Source organism: Solea solea, chromosome 20 (genome assembly GCF_958295425.1).
Source record: "Solea solea chromosome 20, fSolSol10.1, whole genome shotgun sequence".
Taxonomy (NCBI): domain Eukaryota; kingdom Metazoa; phylum Chordata; class Actinopteri; order Pleuronectiformes; family Soleidae; genus Solea; species Solea solea.
The window spans coordinates 21362700-21383800 of NC_081153.1; the positions used below are offsets into that span (position 1 = coordinate 21362700).

Below are 21101 nucleotides of genomic sequence, written 5' to 3' on the forward strand. Positions count from 1 at the left end.
CAATGTCAATTTTGAGTATAACATCCTGTGTTCCAGCAAAATAAATGGAGTAGAATAAGAATGTAAACTCAAGTTGAGGTGAGGGACTCCCTCGTCTGCAAAAAGTCAGAAAGAGCTGGATATGATGGATGGTCTGAGGGAGTTGGAATGACATGAGTTGTACACAGAGGGTGTGAACCTAAGAACGGCTCGAGACCCCATTCAAATTGATGATAAAGTGATGGATTTTGGGTACATGGATTACTTCAACATATCATTTCAATTTCTTGAGTCTGACATGGATGTCTGGGACTATAAATCACTTTACGGCATACTAATAAGTGAAAGACAGTTTTGAAGTATGAAATGTTGGATTGACAAACAGTGGGAGAATGAAGTTCACAGCTCTCCTCTGGGCTTTTCATTTCAAAGCTCAACGTCCTTGGCATTAAAAAAGACGATGTTACAAGTGAGAAGTGTGCGGCCAATATTTGCTCCAGGGGCTTCTGTGGTCAGAACTAATGAAGTGTGATTGCTGACTGATGCGATGCAGGCCAAAAGCAACATCATTTATGAGATCTCTGGTAGCAAGACCATGTCTCAAAACAAACAACCAATGCGCTCGACTGTTCTCTCGTATCTCGAAATTACTGAGCCATCATCACCATTATTTATTCATTAAACTCATCTCGACTTGCTCTTTTTATCGTCGTGTGTAGTCATTTCACACGACCTTGGCTACAAACATAAAATGAAATCTTCCAGTCAAATATTTTCTTGCTTACACCTTAAAAGTTGTTGATATCCTTTGAGCTTAGCAAAATGGAGCTATTTACTCTAATGGCAATTGACCATGTGCACAGTTACTTCTTGGTTTTTGTGAGGACAATACGTTCAGATGGTTATAAAAAAGGGACACCCTTATATTTATGTTATTTCATATTTCATGTTATTAATATTTGTGTTATTTCATATTTCATGTTGTTAATATTTGTGTTATTTCATATTTCATGGTATTAATATTTTGTTGTTTCATATTTCATGTTATTAATATTTGTGTTATTTCATATTTCATGTTGTTAATATTTGTGTTACTTCATATTTCATGTTATTAATATTTTTGTTATTTCATGTTATTAATATGTTCTGTTATTTTATCTAAAAGAATCACTGCATGGGTGTAGTGGCGCCTTTACGCCACAAGAGGGAGTATCCCCTCAAATGAGCAACTGTCAAGGGTAAACACAGCCGTTGCGCACAGTGTGTAATCTGCTTCCGGCTGGACAGCAGCGTCACCATGCGTATTTTCAGGTAAGCGGAAGGGAAACTGGTGAAATAGACATATAAAAGAGTAACATCACAGAGTTATAGAGGTGGAGAGGACGTTGGCGGAATATTCCTGGTATTTTATACTATGTTTTGTTGTCATTTATCCCTGTAACTCTGAAGCTGACGCTAATGCTAAAGCTAAGCTAACTGTACACGACGATGAGTCACGTTAGCCGCCGGCCAAGTCACTATGAGAACTTATGGTGTGTTAGGTGTTTGTATGTTTACACCAAGCCGAGGCACACAGTGTATAACCTGTCCAGTAATGGAAGTAACACTCCGTCTTTATTGACGTGTGCACAATTCTACTAAAAACAAGTCTTTTCAAAATGACTAACTGCTGTTGAAGTTGTGTAATGTGTCCCCAGCAACAGCCGTAATTGTACTTGTAAAGCATTTATTAGCTAAATATTAATTTATTTATTTAATAGTAAATAAATTGGGTATGTGTTAACATGGTTTTAGCATGTTCATGTTAGCATTTAGCTAAGAGAACGAGTGCATCGCTTCACAGCGCTGCTAGCATGGCTGTGTAGCCTCTGAATGGTGTATAAAAGCCATTAGCGGTTATCAGTGACAGACGAGAAACATCTCCAACACTAAACAGTGCTGCTTCAAGCCTCCGCAACTGTAAACAGTTGCCACTTGGAAGAGTTCCCGTGTTATCTTCTGTCCTATTCTTGCCTCTTCTGCTTCCATCTTCTTCTTCATGTAAAACACTGAAAACCTTTCACATAAATCCAAAGCAGGGACCTGAGATCCTCCTCCAGCCTTAGATGACTTGTCTGGCTCCAGTGGTTCTCTCTATCATCCTGTCTTTCCCACTGCAGAGGGACCAGGTTTCCTTCTCAGCTTCCTGGCCTTCACTGACCCTTGTGTTGGGCTAGAGCTTTAATTTACTCCCCTTTCCATCTTTATTTATCTCGACCAAGTGGCAAAGCCAAGCAATTACAGATTCTTCAAAAGGAAGTATTAGTAGATTACACAGTGGTTTAGTTTTCCTGGGCCAGAACTGATCTACAGGCTTTGGCTTCAGTATCGAGGTCATTATCAGCAAAAAAAGGACAACCCATGTGCAGATTTATCAAAACTGAAGGGCAGTGAAGTAATTTCAGATGATATGTATGAGAATTACAGACGTTTTTTGGGAAAAGAATAAACGAGACAAAAACACTCTTGCTCAATTTTTACTAAAGTGATGACGTTTCAATCTTCATAGCTTCTGCTAAATGAGAACCATTGTGACTTTGGCGCAATGATGACAAAGTCACAAAAAAAACACTTAAACACAGGTCATTGTCAATGTAAAACCTTGTATAGGCTACATATTATTGTCAGCGTACATGAGAGAATCACTTCCTGTGCACAGATCTGTTAAAACAAACAGCAACGGCAGAAAACACTTTACTAACTGTGGATTCAGACCACCACTGAAAAAAAGGTCTTGCTTTCTGTCAGTTCTGTAGATTAAATCAAATTTGTCAGTGATCATCAAAACTGATGATTCTGATAACAACATGAATGAAATGAATAAAACTGCTCTTAATGCAGAAGAAAATCAATGTCTGATCTTCTAAAAGATACACACCTAAAAAAACAACTGTCAAACTAAAACATAATACTCATCAATGTGATGTTCAACACAGGGATGTATGAACAAGCCCTAATGGTTTTCAAAAGGGACACAAATCAGAGAGATTGTATTTACCTGCCGCTCACTCAACACCATCTCAAGAGACTTAAACACCTGTGAAAACAGCTGCTGTGCTTGTTGATGCCAATGTACTTACCATTGTAACAGCTTCAAACATCCTCATACAGGCAAAGAAATTCCTATAAAGATAAAAAGACGATCACGTGTCTGACTATATCAACTTAAGTCATGTTGGGGAAAATAAGAAGAGCATTAAACAGGAATTGCAGAACACGGAAGCACAATTTGATGCAAAGATATGAACCGTTCAGTAGCAGCACACATTATTGAACTTAACCATCCGGTTTTCTTATAGGTAGATAATCTGAAAACAGTTATTGAAACCTCATATGGATTTATTTGTTACAAAAACAAGCTTGATATTTACAACTGAACAGCGATGTGTGCAATAACCGAATCCAGTCATTTCTCATGGTATTAAATGACCATTGAACCAAAGACCATCTCTGAACACACAACAGATGGAGCATTGACGCAACATGGGACCTCACCAGGACATTTCTTTACAAAGAAAAATTAAATTAAGCATAATCTTTTCCTTTTGACCTGAAACAATATTTATAATAATCCAATAATGACAATAGTCTGAATAAGACACTGCCATGCAAAAAGCATTTTCTGATCACCTTAATCTGAGTGACAATCTACTGAGAACTAAACACGTCCAACCTGCTTTTACTGTATGTTTCTAATCGTGGACTCATAGCGACCTCTTCTGGTAGACTGGTTTATTGTAACTACACAGGATCAGGGCCTTCATGCTTTGAATGGCTTTTTATTTTTAAATGTTTTAATCTGAAAGCAAAGGGACATTTATTTATTCACATTTTCAGAAACGACACATCTGTGACTTTATAATGCAAAATATGGATGAATGATGTTTGTGTTTGGACAGATTTTGAGCCTCAGCTGCTGTGTTTTGGGTCCCAGAGAGATATGCTGTCACATAAAACTACAAGTCACCACAGAGGTGATGTTTGCTTATGTATGAGAAAAAGCAAATTCAGGGAATACTCCAGTTGGTGCTTAAGAGAAAGAAAACAGTGTTTGATTGTTGTCTTTGATGGGACAGATGGACTCTACCCCCTTGACGTCACTTTGTTTTTATCTTTCTGTTGTCTTCCTCCAAAGCCTCCATTCCCCGCTGTGTTTTGTGCTTATATTTTATTAGTTTAAATTTTTCACGGACGTTGTAACGTGACTGTGTAAATGTTAAAAAGCTGCGGTGCTGGAGCTGGACGACACTGTGAGAAAACAAAAAGCATCTGATGTTACGTAACGAGAAGGGACTGTGCAGAGGGGGAAAACATTTATTCAATCCTCCATTTGCAAATAAAAAGTTCATTTTATAAGGAATAAAACTCACCCTGACTTGAATCAGTACACTCAGATACAGCCTTATTATTGTCTGGTAGGAACAGCTTCTGGTGACCAATGTCAGCAAGCAGTAAATAATGTAATGTAAGGAAATTCTGAGGCATATAATGCATTTAATATTTATATCTACTGTGTTGGCTGGGGTTATCAATAATGTCAATAATCACTAAACCTAAGACTGTAATAAGCCAGTTTGTCCATGTGGGGGAGCACTAACCTTCCTCTCAGATGGGAATTTGACATGTGATGCTGCAGAAAGGATTTCAACCACTAGTTGACTTAGTTTGAGCTGATGAGTCACTTTCACTCCTCATGACGGGCTCCCGACAGCTGCCACCTCACGTCTGTGTGCAAGTGTTTTGAGCCAAGTTCTATTTATAGCACACACCCACCCACCACCTCCAACCCATGCAAACATGGATATCAAAAATCTACACACATAAAATTACATTCTGAACATTCATATAAAACACAGAAAAGCACTAATGTCCAAGCGGAATTCTGCAAAGCGTGAAGTTCGTAGATCTAAAGGCGGAATGCTACTTTTCACACTCCTTAGCAAAGCGTGATCTCACAACCATATGCACTGCAACACTAACCAATTCACAGGTAAGAGGAGATGTCCCTCGACTCCTCCAGGTTTCAGATTCTCTCCTGGTCAGAAGTTCATGGTTTCTTTTGTCACCTTGGATTAAGTGTCTCCTCGCTCCTCCCCTTCTATCTCAGCTGTGGCTCATGCAAGACTCATGTGTTTTTGAGATCACTGGCCAAATTTTAAAGGTGCACAAATTAGCAGATTCTGTTCAGATTCTATTTTTGGATTTGGATTTTAACATTTTCTTATATGTTATTTAGAAATATAAGACCTATAAGGATAATTAAGGTTATATTATCAAGACAATAACAGTTGCATGGAGACAGGTGCACACTCCCACGCCTGCTTCACCTTAAGCTTTAGTTGGAAACATACTGTTGTCGTGGATCGTCTGCTCATCCGTCTGCTGATCATTTTCCTCTACAGAGGCAGGAAAACACACTTGGCATCACAACAGTAATCTACCAAGGTGCAAACACACCTGGCTTTTAAAGGGAATAAAAGATGGCACTCACTGGGGTGGTTGTGATGTTGCTGTGCCAGATGGCACCTGACCTTTGCTGTTGAAGTGGATTTCAAAGTTTGGGACCAACAAAGTCCATCAATTTGTCTTCGAACTGTATTTTGTTCATTGCATGTGCACCAAATATGTTGACCCATCAGCCTGGCCAACTTTTTTTTTCACAAACATTAATATTTGCCCCAAATCAACTTTTTTATGAACTTCAATGATTGTTTCATGTCAGTAAACTGACTCTTTCAACATCCATCTAGCAACAAAGTCTCCTGACAAAGGCTGATTTTGGGAATGTACCAATTGAAATTGGAGCTATGTATTAGTTGTCCTAGTCATCCCCACGAGGAATGGAAACTATGTCAACACAAGATTATTTTTTATTGTCCCAGAGTAAAAGATTTTTTTTTAAATTATAAATGATCAAACTTTACTTGATATAAGTATATAGGACATTTTGATTATATATATATATATATATATATATATATATATATATATATATATATATATCAAACAGTCTTTGTTGGTATGTTGCACATATCAACTTTAGCACTACTGCCCTGTTCACCTCTAGTTACAAGCTCCACAGTCTGTGTCAGGGAAAGACGATCATGTCCTTGGCCTGGCATGACTCGCATACTTTCCATCGCGTTAGGGTTTGCCCTCCCCGTTTGAGAGTTGTTGTTGCAAGCCTGAGGTTAGACAGCAGCAGCAGCAGTGGAGTGGAGATGAATCTAAAGTAGCAAAATCTGACAGCTCATTTTGAAGCAATAATTGTGCCTGGATTGACACATTAACGCAGTTAAATATGTCTGACAAACAGAGCAGCCAAGCATCCCAGAGGAAAACAAACACCAGCAGGAACATCAAGAAGCTCCGGACAGTTACCATGGTGTGCAGCCTGACAAGCAGCTGGCAGCAGTGGGTGTCGGAGAATCAGGAAAAGCAGGCCAACGAGCCTAGTGGTTGGGCTCCAGCCTCACTGGGAGGACCAACAGAGGAACACAGAAAGACATGGGTCCCCAAGAAACCTCCTCCCACTCAAGTCCAACCAAAGACAGTGGTGCAAACTAACGTGGCTGCCTCTGGAGAAGCCGAAGAGACATCAGCTCCTCACAAGAAGATCCAGGAGGTTGCGACCCCCACTGAGCCACCGGTTGCTTCTCTTATCAAAACGAAGCAAGTGGTGAAAACGGTGACGAGTGGAGTTCAGGAGAAAGGCATGGGCGTCGGACTCCTGGCCGAGAAGATCAAGAAAGACACTCTGCCATCAAATGAGGAGATCGACAGGCTGCTGACTAAGAGGAGTTCGCCCACACGCCGCAGAAAGTGCTCCAACATGGTGTCATCGCTGACCAAGAGCTGGAGACAAGTGGAGACTGAGCATATGCTCGGAAAAGAGGGCACACGGCCAGGAAAGTCACACACCGGTGATTTGGATAAAGAGGACAGTGGACACATAGGGGACACTGAAACACACAATGACAACATTTTAAAAGAAGCGGGGCAAAAAGACAATGAAGGAGATGCTGAGTCAGCCGTGAGGATTAAACGACCTCCAGTCCCAACGTGAGTATGCGCGTGCATCAAATGAGTTGTTAAATGCGTTTTCTGCTGCCATCTGGTAAATTCTTAAAGGCCTATTATATGACTGCCCACTTCCTTCACATGATAATAAGAAACAGGACATTTAGATAAGACATCAGTCAGTGAAAAGAAAAAGTGAAAACCAATGTCAAAGGTAGCTTCATTTGACTGGATTGATTCATTTGATTACAAGAGTTGCTGCTGCAAGTTATGGTAATGTCATGATGCCATACATCATGAATGAATACATCCCACAGTGGAGTAATCCGTAATCCTAACCATAGCACTGTGCATGTGGCTTCTCTCCCTAATCCAAAAACATGCAGAGGTCAATTGGACACTCGAAACTAACCGTAGGTGTGAATGGTGAATTTGAATGGTAGTTGGTATTGGCCTGTCCAGGCTGTACCCCGCCTTTTCCCCACTTTGCTCACATTGGCTGCATCACAAGTATAGAAATGTTCAACTTTCCAAGAACGTCGTCCAGTCGAAATAAGTCATTCAAATATATCGACAGGTTCGAGTGAATTAAATCGTGTTTTGAGTTGAGCTCAAATACTACAGACGGAGCTCCCGGACAAGGTTGTTTTTCTTGTTCCAAACAAGTTGCACCCAACAGTGATGAACACATCACTTTAACAATGGTAGCAACACTTGCTGCGTTGTCAGCCCCTCCTCTGCTAACCTCCTATAGGCACCTCTAGCACCAAGCTTCAGACCATTGAGCACGATATAATGCAGTCTATTTACTGTAGCAGATGCTGTGATCATTGTTAAGATAGCGAACACTTGCGAAAAGCAATGCGCTCTTATACAGTATATTAAAAAAATTATAAATATGTGTCCAAAATATTATTGGTCATTATAGTGTTAAATTAAACATCACCAAAGGGAAGCATGGGTTAAAAGCACAGTAGAATCCCTTTCCTTGCCATCACATCGCATTTGCACATATGAATGTTATGGCTCTTACCTTCAAAATTCACATTTACTATTCATGTTGAGTTGCATAAACTTTAATCTGTAATTGTTGTTTTTACTACTGTTTTTTGTTACTCTTGATTGTTGTTGTTTTTAACTCCTTTTTGATTACTTCTGTAGCACAGGATTCTTTAGAATATAAAGTGCGTTTCAAATCAAATTTATTATTATTATTATTATTATTATTAATAATAATAATAATAATAATAATAATAACAATAATAACAATACATGTAACAAACCACGCTATTTATCATGTACAAAAGCCATGCCGGCTGCATTATACATGAAGCTTCCCATGTGTCATGTACAGTAGGTTCAAAACTGGCAATGAGTACATTGTAAACTGGATTTAGTTATGTTGTAATGCACTCCAACATCTTTTCCAGGTACAAAAAAGAAGCTGAGGACGCCAACAAGATCAATGCACTTGCCAAGAAATACAGCCCGGTGGGAAACCTTAAGAGCCGGTGGCAGAACTGGGCCTCAGAGCACACGGTTAACCAGAGATTAAACCCCTTCAGCGAAAACTTTGACTACGACTATTCAATGTCGCTTCGCCTTCAAAGGGGCGAGGAGGGCTACGGACGCCCCAAGGAGGGCACCAAAACAGCAGAGAGAGCCAAGCGTGCCGAGAAACACATCCACCGTGAGATAGCGGACATGTGCTACGTGATCAGGACTATGGCTGATCCGGACCCGGATGGAAAGACCCGCATCTCATTTGGAGAGCTGTTTGACAGATATGTGAGGATCTCTGACAAGGTGGTCGGGATTCTGATGAGAGCCAGGAAACATGGGAAGGTGGCGTTCGAAGGGGAGATGCTGTGGCAAGGGCAGGATGATGGCGTGATCATTACTCTGCTGGGGTGATATCAACAACTCGGGTCAAAGTTGAACTGGAAATCCTCTTACGGCTAATTTGTATCCTTGGTCATTATCACACAGGGCTGAGAGGAGGATTTAAAATATCATCTGGCCTTGGGTCTGTTCGGTGTACACATGCCGAACAATGTCACAGGGATACAGACATGACAGAGCCCGTGGATGAGCCCTTGTGGATTATTTAAAAAATAATAATAATTTTTGCTGCTATTTTTAGAGTTACTTGAAGACTGGATGTGTGAGTTTGAGTTGTCACACACATGAAGTTTGAATTCTCGTGCTGTGGAGGGATACATATCTGGTTTCCATTCAGTCTCTTTTGCATTTTGGCTTTTGTTTCATAGATAGTGAAGTCTGTTGATACACGAAGTACCAGCAGCTTTGCAGGATGCCGTGGTGCATTAATTTAAGCATGGACTGGGTTTCATTACCTGAATTCCTGCGGCTCAGCATTCATTACACTGTACCGAGCACAATGCAGGGGAACAGAGCACACCACAGCACTTTTAAATCTCCTGGCCTGTTAGACTGAGCCTGTTATAATTAATGTAAAGAATGACGATGACTTTATTTCACTGTCGACCTTGGATTTTAGAATAATTCATGGAGTTATTGAAACCCTAAATAATGTTGGGGGTTCATGTCAATTAGTGAACCAGTCCTCCACCAAGGCGTTTAACATTTTTTACCATGGGAAAGTATTTGACACACCAGTGAACATACTTTAAAGCGTCTTGAGCCGGGCTATAAGTCCCACTGTTTTCAGGTTCTATGATAATGAGCATATTTCTACAAGAAGTCAAACTATTCCTTTAACGTATACTTCAATGTTGAGCTTGTGTTTTTGTGTACATGTCAAAAGGACTGTACTGGAAATTAAAAACTATTTAAAACAAGATTTGGTCTTTAATCTGATTAACAAAGGTGACAGTATCATCTTCTGATGTGGGTTTTAAGGAGCAGCATGAACTGAGATCACAGAGTTGCTTGTCTGTGATTGCTATTTATTTATTTAGTTCATACTTGTCTACAGTTTTCCTTGCGTTGTCATTAATTATACACCTGTCATCCCTATAGGGTTCCACATTGTTGTGCTAAATAATATCATTGCTTGCAGATATGTGGGTGTGTTCTCCTGCCTTCCTCGACTTTAAATTGCACACTAGGCTTCACAAAAAGGGCTTTTGTTGCAGTGTCTTTTGGATTCTGTTCATTGTTTTGTATTTCACCACCACACAAGCGCTGAAACTCATGATTCACACTGTTTTCTTCAGTATGACAAACAAGAACACGTGTATATTGTTGCTGTAAAACCCCTCCGGCAGGCTTAACTATTCTTAGGAAGAAGAAAAAAAACAGTAAGAAAACAGACAACCGCACCTGTGTGACCTGACATGTGTTACCACACAAGAATGTACTGTAAAACTTTACTCACTTCCTCATACTGTCATAAACAATCATGTCTTCATCTAAGATATCAACAGTGACACTGTGGCACACTCTGGAATAGAAGGGCATAGATAGTATGTGTATGGTCCAGGGTTGCTGTGTGTAATAGGTAGAAGGGATTTATTGGCTACAATTGAATATATTACCAACATGTTTATTAAGTGTATAATCACTTTGTTTGGTTTAGCGTTGGATTCATATGTTTATCTCATTCCTGTGTGCAATGCCAATCCCCAACATCTTACAAAGACGAATAGGACACTAAATATAAAACATTTTAAGCTTACTGGCAGTTAACTATAGGTCATTTTTACAGCAGTCATTTTGACACGTTTTACCAAGAAAAGGTGTTACTGATAACACTAAACCACTTTCTTTCTTTGTTTTATTTATTTATTTCACTTATCCTCCCCTCTAAGCTCGGGGCGCTCTGTGCCTACATTTCCCAGAATCCACCGCGGCGCAGCAGTAGCAGCTGTGATCTCTGGCTTGCCCGCAGGAAAGTGATGATCTTAAACGCCGAACAACGTGCAGCGAGAACGCGTTGACTGTTTACATTTCGCCCGCGCTTCCTTTTTGCCAGTGATGCCAACATCTGTGGAGCAGCAACATGGCTGTTGAAGGTAAGACGCTTCTTCACGCGTTGACGCTTCACATGTGACTGGAAATGATATGATTGCATTGACTTGAGCTGCTGTGCTGGGTCGTGCTGAGCCGTGCTGAGCTGGGTCAGCCGTGAGAGCTTGTGACTGGGTGATGCTCTGTCACCACTGTCCTGATCGTCTTCTCTATGTTTCCCCATTGACACGAGAAAGAACTGCTTGTTCACAATGATCTCACACCATAAAGACTCGTGATAACGCGCAGCCTCTTTTTCTGTCTCCACACTGTAACTGTGTGTGTGTGCAGTCGTGTAACAGGTCTGCGTCCGCGGAGCGTTCGGTCCGCTTCTTTTGCATAAACCTTGTCCCGGCGCATAGGGAACTGTGTGTTCCCAGGAGGACGCAGCAGCAGCAGCAGGGCTGGCACCTTCGATCTGTCTGATTGCCTTTATTGTCTTTTGGAGAACGTTCACCTGCGGGCTGTGCCATGTTGTGATGCAACACAGTGACGCGTGCGTGTCCCTGTGCTGTGCTCATCTTTTTCTCCACCACCAAACATCTGTTTGGCAGAGGTTGGCTCATCTGGCTGCAGGTGATGTCACATGTGGACAGGTAAAGAGGTCACACGCTAAGCAATAGAGTGATTGAAGCTGAAGGGGACAGTCAGTGGGATGCTCGGCCAGTCTCCTCATCTAATTGGGGGCATCTTGTGGATCCAGAATCCAATGAGAGGTAATGCGTGTTTGGCTTTGTTTCGACTGTTAGAAAGAAATCAGAGTCATTTATTTTTAAATTCACATTGTATTTGGATCTCTGGACAGCAAAAAAGAAAAAAGGCTCACATTTGAAGTTGGTTTGAAATATTATTTGTACTTAATTGAAGTGTCTTGCATCTGACACATTGTTACATTTAATGTGTGTGTGTATGTCATGAAATGTCATATTTGTGTGTCCGTGATTGGACTAAATACTGATAAATTCATATAGCTAACTTTAATGAAAGGTTTCACACTAGTTGTGTTTACATGGACACAAGTAATCAGAATAAAAACATGTCACGTAAACATGTAAACCTGAAAACTCTGATCTGATACAGCCCATTCGGAAACAAATGTAATTGTGATGGAGAGTCCTGGTTTATGCCGATCGTTAATCAGACCCGTGTTCACATGTTGGATCCGATCATAATTTCCTGGTTTGGTGTGGCGTGTCTGATCCACGTCAACGTGACATATTTCCTTTTTACTGTTGCTATATTTTCATTCCAAAACAAAGAATAATGATCAGACAGTCACAGAAGAGTGAGGACAGTGAGAGGACGAGCAGACACGTGTAGTGTTTGTTAGAAATGGAAGCTATCCTGGGAAAATCACAAATGCAGTTGGGTTTTCGGTGTGATGTAAAAAAACATCAGATCTGTGCGACATCAGTTGTGTCTTTTGTTTCCAGAGCGGGATTGTCTAAATCTTTCCCACGTCTGTGTGTTAAAGCCGTGCTACAAACATCTGATGTGCCTGCTGTCTGAACATAGCCTAGATGTAGTGGGACTCCGTGTCTCCTTCTTTTCTAAGTCTTGATATGTGTTTTCTGTACAGGTGTGGTTGGTATGAACGAGCGAGCGAGTGGAACTCCTACATTCCTGTAGCCCCATAGATCAGGTTATTCATCTCCGACGGCCATTGCAGCTCATTTCATGCACAATAACGTCCACACAACACGCCGCACTGCTGTGTGACCTGAACCTGTCGCTCCTCGTTCCACACTGTGAGATTCATGAAAAAGTGTGGATTGAGTGTGGATTTTCACTTAGTCAGTCTAATATTTACATGCACTGATAAGATTAACCAGCATGAAGCTTCACATACAGAGTATCGTTGTTGTTGTTCTGCAACATGCTTCCCATATTTCCCCATGTCAAGTATCCAAAATAGATGTTTTGTGTGAAGCCTCAGATTCTGTTTTGGTGAAAGGTTTCACCTGGAAATCCCCTCCACAGATTTAAGTTGTTGATGTGTTAGGGGTTTGATTTTCTTTATCAGAACAACGGAACCTGGGGAGAAAACCAAGCACCCAAGGTCGGATCGGATTAAACGAGAGCAGCCAAAACATCCTGTTTAGTGTGACTGCAATGTAATACTTTGAAATCCTCTCTCTCCTTGAGGACAGTGGTGATAGTGTTCTGCTTTTTTGGAAGGAAATACGTTCAGTGAGTATTAACCCAAGTGTCTGTGAAGGTTCTCAGTCATTTAGGTCATAGTCATCTTCAAGAGTCGGCTGTAGGCGCCTGGACTTGCTTGAGTTATGTTTGAAGACATTTCACCTGTCATCCAGGAGGCTTCTTCAGCCTGAACTGAACCCTTGTGAGGTACAAAGTCTTCAATCTCAAGTCAAGCACACACACAGTTGCCTACAGCCAGATAGTCATGTAGCCTGGAGGTGCCTTTTTTATCTGATGGCTAAAGCTGCTGGTTGCTTTCCCAATTTTGACATCCAATCATATTTTGAACCCATACAATACACAACATTGCATCACCTAGTTTTTGCAAGCTCAGTCTTTGCCTCTTGTCACATTTGAGAGCTGTGTTAGCTGTTTGAACAAAAACATATCTACCATCTAATGTAATGTAATAATTTACTTAATTAAGCATTTGTTCCGTACTTTTAATACTTAACATAGACTATTGTGAAGCTTTGTTTCAGAAAAGCTTTAAAGGGCTTTTTCAATTAATTAAATTTTTTCTGGGTTTTTCAATTTAATTGTACATGTTATCCAAACTATTTTATTTGGCCATTCCAATAAGGATGGCGCAAACTGATCTCCCGTCCATGGAAGGGACAGAGTTTGCTGCAGTATCATGTCTTTTTTTATTTAAGATGTGATGTGTGAGAGATCCCAACTCTGCCCTGTCTCTGGTTTCTGTTCCACTGCTCCAGCAACCCCTCTAACACAGCAAATATAGGTCAGTGATTGAATAATTTATAACACATGAGCAGACAACTAGCTCATTGAGAATCTTAGAGATTGTCTCTCCTCTTTACTTTGGAAGACGCTTGCTTCTCAAATTCTTTGTCTCTCAGTAAGAAACTGCACAGATTTCTGGAGCTTTTCGAAGCTCTGCTCAGATGGTACTTAAAGCTGGCAAATGGTTTGATTTACACCGCAGAGCGAGGTTTAATCGTGGTAATAAATGGTGTGAAAATTTACAAGCACTGATTTTAGCTCAAATTCTACAAAATAAACCATTCAAAGAGAATGACTCCCCTGTTGATGCATCACTTTTGTGTTTATTGAATGCCTCCTGCATGCTGGGCTGGAAATGAAATGCTTGGCTGAGATGAATGATGTGTTGAGGTGCCAGAGATTGTGTGGCTCTTTCCTGACAAATTATTTGAGCTGCAGTCGTTAGAGCCTGCAGGATAGTTACACTGTGTGCATAGTGGACCTGTGTTTGTCAGGATGTGTGGTTTACATTGATTTCACAAGTACAAATACGTTACATCCATACTGCTTTTTTGAAAATGACTGATCTGCGACAAACAACCACTCAACCACCTATGGTTAATTTAGAGTGTCCAATTGACCTAATCCCCATATTGCATGTTTTTGGACTGTAGGAGGAAGAAAAACCCACACACACACGGGGAGGACATGCTAACACCATGCAGAAAGGCCCTTGTTCCAACGTGTGGCCCTTTTTATATAATGTACTAAACATTTTAAATAATAATGATGAAAAGGAAGTACAGGGATTTTTTTTATCAGACAGATGTGATGGAACCAAAACTGAAAGAAAGTCAGGGTTCCCATGGTCATAAAACATTTTGAAATTAGAAAAATTGTTTTCCAGGCCTGGAAAGGGTTAAGAATTAAGTGACTGTTTTGGAAATTTTGAATTAGGGATGGCCTGGATCTGATATTAAATATATCAGATATAAGATGATACATGTGTAACGTGATAGATGTAGTACACATCATGTTTGCTCAGTAACAGGATGCTAATCTGCAGAAATGCCAGGAACATGTGTCTTTGTGCCCTATAGTCACTATAGGAGCATTTGTTAAACTACTGTCGTTTTAGTCAGGCTTCCTTCTTCTTATGAACAATAGGTGATGAGTTGATGGTGTAGAAAGAAACCCCTCTGACCCATGGAAGTTTGGTGCAAATGTTTGGAAACAAAAGATTTCATTGGGAAGTGTAATAAAATATTGATTGTGCTGGCAAAAAAAAGTTCAATTCGATGTGGACTAGGAGAAGCATGGGTCCAAGCAAAGAGAAGAGATAGGTCATGGTTCCCTGGAGTCCACATGCTGCTGGTTGTATAATAGAGCCTGAACACCAATGATTGAAATCTCTGTGAAAATCCTTGAGGTCAAGGTAAAGGTGAGGAAAATCTTTTCTCCAAGACAGGGGTATGACATGCCATTAAAGTCCCTGGTGGACACAAACGAGTAATGCTATAGCCAGTGTCCCTCAACCACTTAGCAACCAGCAGGTCATATTATTCTCCATCTGAAAGCAGCCGAACATTTTAATGAAAGCTTATGTCATTTTTACGTTGCTGTAGGAAGGCTATAAAAAAAAGTCTGTGACCTCAAGGCAGCACGGAGCAAATATGGCTTCCTATAGGCACAAACAAACACGTGACAGGAGCACACATTTTATCTTTTAGATAAGAGCCTGTCCATCCACGTGGCTGTGGTCGTGCATTTCACTCCTCCCTTCTTGTGCGTCAAGCCTCCTTGATGTGTCGTGTCCGACTCTGCTCTGCTCTGCCTGTGCACTCATTCAGCAAACTGATTTCACAATCATCTACAATAGATTCAGCAGAATAAACAGTTCTCAAGTCGGTTAAGAGGGGACTACATCTGTGTCAAGTTAATCAGGAGGTGCCTCGGGGATGAAGGAGCATCTCCGCTGCCTTATTTAGCAGGATTAAGGTGACAGGAGACGTAGAGAAGTGTTGTGTAATCATTCCTTGGGTGGAACTTTGATAGATCATGAAATGTAGTGACTAAGTGCTACAAAGAAAGTCAAAAATTGATAAAAGCAGTAGTGGGCACAGACTTGTTCTCCAGCGGTGCCGACATTAATCGATGAGGCAATTTTCTCATCAACAGACTTGCAGAGACTCTCTTGCACGACTGATGCGTCGTAAACTGCAATCTGTCCGACAAACGTCGGGGGATTAATCATTACAATTTTATTGGAGCTATCGAGTGCTTTCAGCTGGCTCAGCTGCAGCAGCGGGTCTTGAATGACGGCGTGAGAGAAAAGCTAAACCAGCTGATACACCAGGCAGAACCTGTCATTTAAGCCTGTTTCACTGGCTTAAAGCAGACTGTGGGAGTGGGAGTGTGGGAAAGTGTAGGAGTTGACACCGAGACAATGAACCCTGTCAACATCTTTTTCAGCCACAAAATAATGACTGAAGACCGATGAGTCAAATCAGCTGGGAAATCTCTGGAAAATATCAATTGTTATTGTCGATGAGATACGACTCGTGACTCTTGAAATAATTCTATCTCATGTATTCTGACCCATAATTCGTTCCCCCTTGCACTGTGCCAACAACAAACTGCACATTTAATCATTTTAAATTTTAATGTTGGAGTATTCATAGCATACATCACTCAGTAGAGAAGGATGGAATAAAATCACTGATGATCGTCAAAGGAAACAGCCCAACTTCTGTCACCTGATCAGGATCAAGTGTGGCAATTTTTTTACAGAGGGTATTAGGTCAGGGGTTATCAGCGAGGATTCTGTGCCTCTCCACCAAAGCAAGGGGAGGTATATGTAGAGACTGAACTGTAGGATTATATCTCCAAGATGCCATCGATGCTGCGACTGACACTGTCATATTATAGTAGAAAATCTTACATGCGCCCTCTGCTGGATAATAATGGATACTAGCAGTTCGAACTTCTAAATAATGTCAACGTTTTGAATAAAAAGTGCAGCCATAGACTAAATTTAGTGGGAAACATTGCTCAATTATTTTGGGGCTGAAACAAAACTCTGTCATGATTGAAGCACTTCTATGACTTAGGTTCTCGACAGTTATTGCATGCAGCGGCCAGGTAGCTTACTCTTGAACCTGTATGGGATGTTACTGTACCAGCAGTTGTAAGGCTTTCAAGCCATTGGATTTCTTTTTTGTAGGAGACACCTAACTGCTAAGGAGACCAGGATAATATGTAAATGTGTGTGTAAAGGCAGTGAGGCTGCAAGAGTGTCGCTAACACCTCTGTCGCAAGTTAAATCTGACAGAGATGATCAGTTAAACAAAATGTTCTGTGAATTATAATGTGTCCAAAACAAACAGCAGCACATTTGCATTTGTTTCTGTCTGAAGTGATCTGTATTCAAGGTCACAGTGTTCCTAAAATGAATCTTTAACGACAACAATGCTGGTTAGTTGATTGTGTTACATCTGCACATAGCCAAGCTACGCTAAGTCACAGCTATTTGGCCGCTGACTGTAGTTCCACATGAAACATAAGTGCTGCATGGAACCTCTTGTCTAACTCTGCCTGAATATGAAGTACTGCCCATAGAAAAAGCTCAGTGACTTCATCATGCCACACCTGCTCTAAGTCAAGGTGCTGGAAGGTCACCTGCAGCCTCGGCTTTGCTTCATTCTGCCTCAATCAAATTGAATTCCACGACTTTTCCAGCCACTTTTGCACCCGTCACACTCAGCATTCACACGTACTCACACACATGATGAAAGTGTCTGTATTTGGTCTGAATATTGTATAGTGTGGTTATTTTATTTCATTTAAATTCACAGCAGCGTCGACCCTATACCTAGGACCATTAAAAAAAAAAAAGGCTCTGCAACATTAACCCTGCTGACATCCCTGGTCCTTGTCTGTTGTAACAAATGGGGCAGAAAAAAATCTCCAGGCCACAATATCTTTGTCGACCTTCGCGAGGTATGATCATCAGGCAAATGGAACCCAGGGGAAGAGATTCTATATTAATTGCTGCTTGTTCCAACAATTCATGCCTATTTTCACCAGTAGCAGTTTAAATGTCGACCTTTGTGCTTTTTCGTGAATACTCCTGTAACATCCTGGGCCCTGTTATGTGTAGTGTGCTGTAACTTGGCAGTGCCTCAGCTGCAGTCCCTGATGACCATGAAATTCGGATTGAAGCTGCAGATCTGAGAGGGTTTGTGTTTCACTGATGTTGCAGTGGGCACAGATGGAGGCAGTCAGTGTCAGGGGAAGATGGTCATCATGTCGATTCAGCATCTTTAAAAAGGTGGAATTGGACTGAGATTAGTTTGATTAAAAACATACGCTGTTTCACGGGTGTGCAGCCATGAAGCCGTTCAAGTGAAAAGTGTTGTAGCAGTTGTTCAACTTCACTAGGTTGAGTCAGGATTCAACGATCTGATTTAACGAGTAAGCGGAGGATGAGACACTTGCAGCCCCACTGCACACACACTGTCTGGAATCGATTGAAAGTGAAGACAGTAAAACTGTTGATTGCTATTTTCATAATGCAAGCATTCTGCGAGGGTGGAGGCGGAGTTAATTACAGCTGCGCTAATTTGAAGGAAAACAGTGTGACGAGGTGCAAACATTAAGGATGGGTTTGCTTTGTTTTTCTGGTGAAATGGTGATAAAATTCCCCCCAAATTTAAGACATTAAGTGTTAAAAGTAGAAGGCAGGTGCAGACATAGATGTCGTGTCTGTCTAATCCCTCAGTAAAACAAACACAGTGACATAGCAAGATTTGCTGTTTCATTGACCATTTCAATGTGTGATAGTGTATAATGCACCCTGGAAATATATATGTATATATATATATATGTATATATATATATATATATGTATATGTATATATATATATGTATATATGTATATGTATATATGTATATATATATGTATATGTATATATATATATATATGTATATGTATATATATATGTATATATGTATATGTATATATATATATGTATATGTATATATACATATGTTTATATAAAAAAAAGGTTATATAGCTATTTCCAAATGCAAATTCATCTGACAATGTCATGTCTGACTGAGGCTGCATTACATCACACTGTATGTCAGGGCATTCAGTGTGTGTGTGTGTGTGTGTGTGGAAAAAATGGGTGTGGTTTGATGAGATAAGATAAGTTAAAGAAGTAAAGGTTCAAGGAACAAATACAACTTGCTCAGTATAATAAAAATGAATTAGACATTGTTTGGGGACGGACTGAAACAACAGCATTACCAAATCACAAAGACGGGAAATGATTTGTTCTGTTTTGTATGATGTTGATGTTTAATATTTTGAATATTGTGATCATTACATGTGGTAATGCTTACATACACACTGTAATACATCTGATTACAGAAGCTTGTTGTGTGAACATAAGACAGGTCTGTAGTTTGTATTTGTTAAAGCTGTTTCAACCTTAGTGACGATACAGAGTAAAAACCCCAAACCTTTCCTCGTTTGCGACACATCCTGTTGTCGTAGCCTGGCTAACGAAAGAAATGCAGTCTGGGAAGAGTGTAGTCACCTGATATACATGCTTCGGTACACAATTGGACAGATCAACAACCAATCAGATCAATGATCCAGATGCTGTATGCAGATCGATGAATCACGTGTCAACAAACGTGCTTGTAGTTTTCCAGAAGTGATGGCGTCCATGAGACCTCTGTGAAGCAAGTCGAACCGGAAAGACTCTGCGATGGCCACCATGATGCATATCTTCTCTATCATCATCATCACGTTAAGCCCGCCTCTTTTAGAGATTCTGTAGTTGGCCACGTCTTGTCAGATGTGTCTCCAGAGCTAAACCTAATCGTTGGCAGACCAAGTAGAAGAATTTTGTCTCTCTTATCAAATATTAATAGACATTTCTGTGAACGTAGAGTCTATTTTCAGTCGTTCCTTTGAAGCATACTCAGATGCTTTACAGGGAGCTAAAGTGAACTGCAGTTATATTTATCTCCAGTGTGTTTGAAGTGGGTCATTTTCATCCTCTTCTTTCCAGCTTTGTCACACTGACTCATTTTTTTTTTCTTTCTTCCTTAGTCTCACTCTGTCTCTTTCTAAAACGTCTCCTTTTCACCCCTCTCAGCCTTTTCTCTCAGCTTTTCTCTCTCTTTTTTTTTTTTACCCTCCTTTTAGCTCTTTGCAGCTGAAAAATGTTCAAAGTTGAGCACATCTGCGTCAGCTTGACACAGACCCAACCAATCATAAATAATCGACCCCCAGGCTTGTGGAGGGCGTTCTGTGAAGTTTGAGCACAGTTAACTTTTGATAGGATGTCAGGGTGAATTAAGAGCCAAGCATAGAAGCTAGCTCACTGACCAGCTTGTTACATAGCTTCCCATGCAGTCAAATCCCAACACCTCACCGGCATATGAATATATGGGCTAATTTAATCAGTGTATGCCAAATAATCAATAAATGATCAATTATATTATATGCTCTCACTATGTTACAATATACTTACCTACTACTGTCTGATGAACTTTCTCTCATTCTACTGCAGAGAACACATGCACGTTGCAATAAAAGCATGTAAAAAAAAACCAAGATATTTAAGTAAATTAGTGTTGGAGTCTTAAACAACAGCTTCCCAGTGGGCAGCTAAGGGGAAATGTAAGGGAAACTTAACCTACAATGATCATGGTTTTATGTTTTATGTCATATTGTAAAAACATTAACGGTAACACTTTAGATTAGGGAACACATATTCACTTTTAACTAGGTGCTCACTAACATGCATAAATAGCACACTAGCCCTTTATTAGTCATTAGTAAGCATTAGTATCAACACCTTATTCTACATAAGCTTATTCTACCTCTATTACGACATTAATTAAGATTTTTCCTGATTAAAGTGTTAATACGTGCTTAATAATTACTGATAAAGTTCTGGTGTGCTACTTATATGCATGTTAGTTAGTGGTGAATATGTGTTACCACATTAACTCTTAACTGCATCAACATTGTGATTGAGGACAGTACTTGATGTGAAATTATCACTGCAGCAGAATTCAGTGTCTGTGGTTCCCATCACTCTGTCTTCTACACTCACTTTGAGTGT

At 40.3% G+C, this 21101-nt stretch overlaps 2 protein-coding genes across 3 annotated transcripts in view; both read left to right on the forward strand.

Moving 5' to 3' along the window:
* The first annotated feature begins 1255 nt into the window (after positions 1-1255).
* The window catches only part of samd12 (sterile alpha motif domain containing 12), a 118263-nt gene continuing 98417 nt past the window's right edge, over positions 1256-21101 (forward strand). Inside the window, exons 1-2 of one of the 2 annotated variants that reach the window (XM_058618946.1) lie at positions 1256-1290; positions 10833-11036. In XM_058618946.1, coding sequence (XP_058474929.1) covers positions 11024-11036 — 13 coding nt within the window. In that variant the 5' untranslated portion in view covers positions 1256-1290; positions 10833-11023. Of the gene's footprint in view, positions 1291-10832; positions 11037-11347; positions 11748-21101 lie in introns of those variants that run through there. The other variant, XM_058618945.1, reaches the window with a different exon arrangement.
* abrab (actin binding Rho activating protein b) lies at positions 6144-9860 on the forward strand. The gene is made up of 2 exons (XM_058618944.1): positions 6144-7080; positions 8469-9860. Exons 1-2 carry the CDS (start codon positions 6320-6322, stop codon positions 8950-8952), a joined length of 1245 nt encoding a protein of 414 aa, XP_058474927.1. The 5' UTR covers positions 6144-6319; the 3' UTR covers positions 8953-9860.

Coding starts and splice junctions, on each gene's coding strand:
- abrab (XM_058618944.1), top strand. CDS start 6,320: ATGTCTGACAAACAGAGCAGCCAAGCATCCCAGAGGAAAACAAACACC. Junction 7,081..8,468: donor AAACGACCTCCAGTCCCAAC/GTGAGTATGCGC, acceptor CATCTTTTCCAG/GTACAAAAAAGAAGCTGAGG.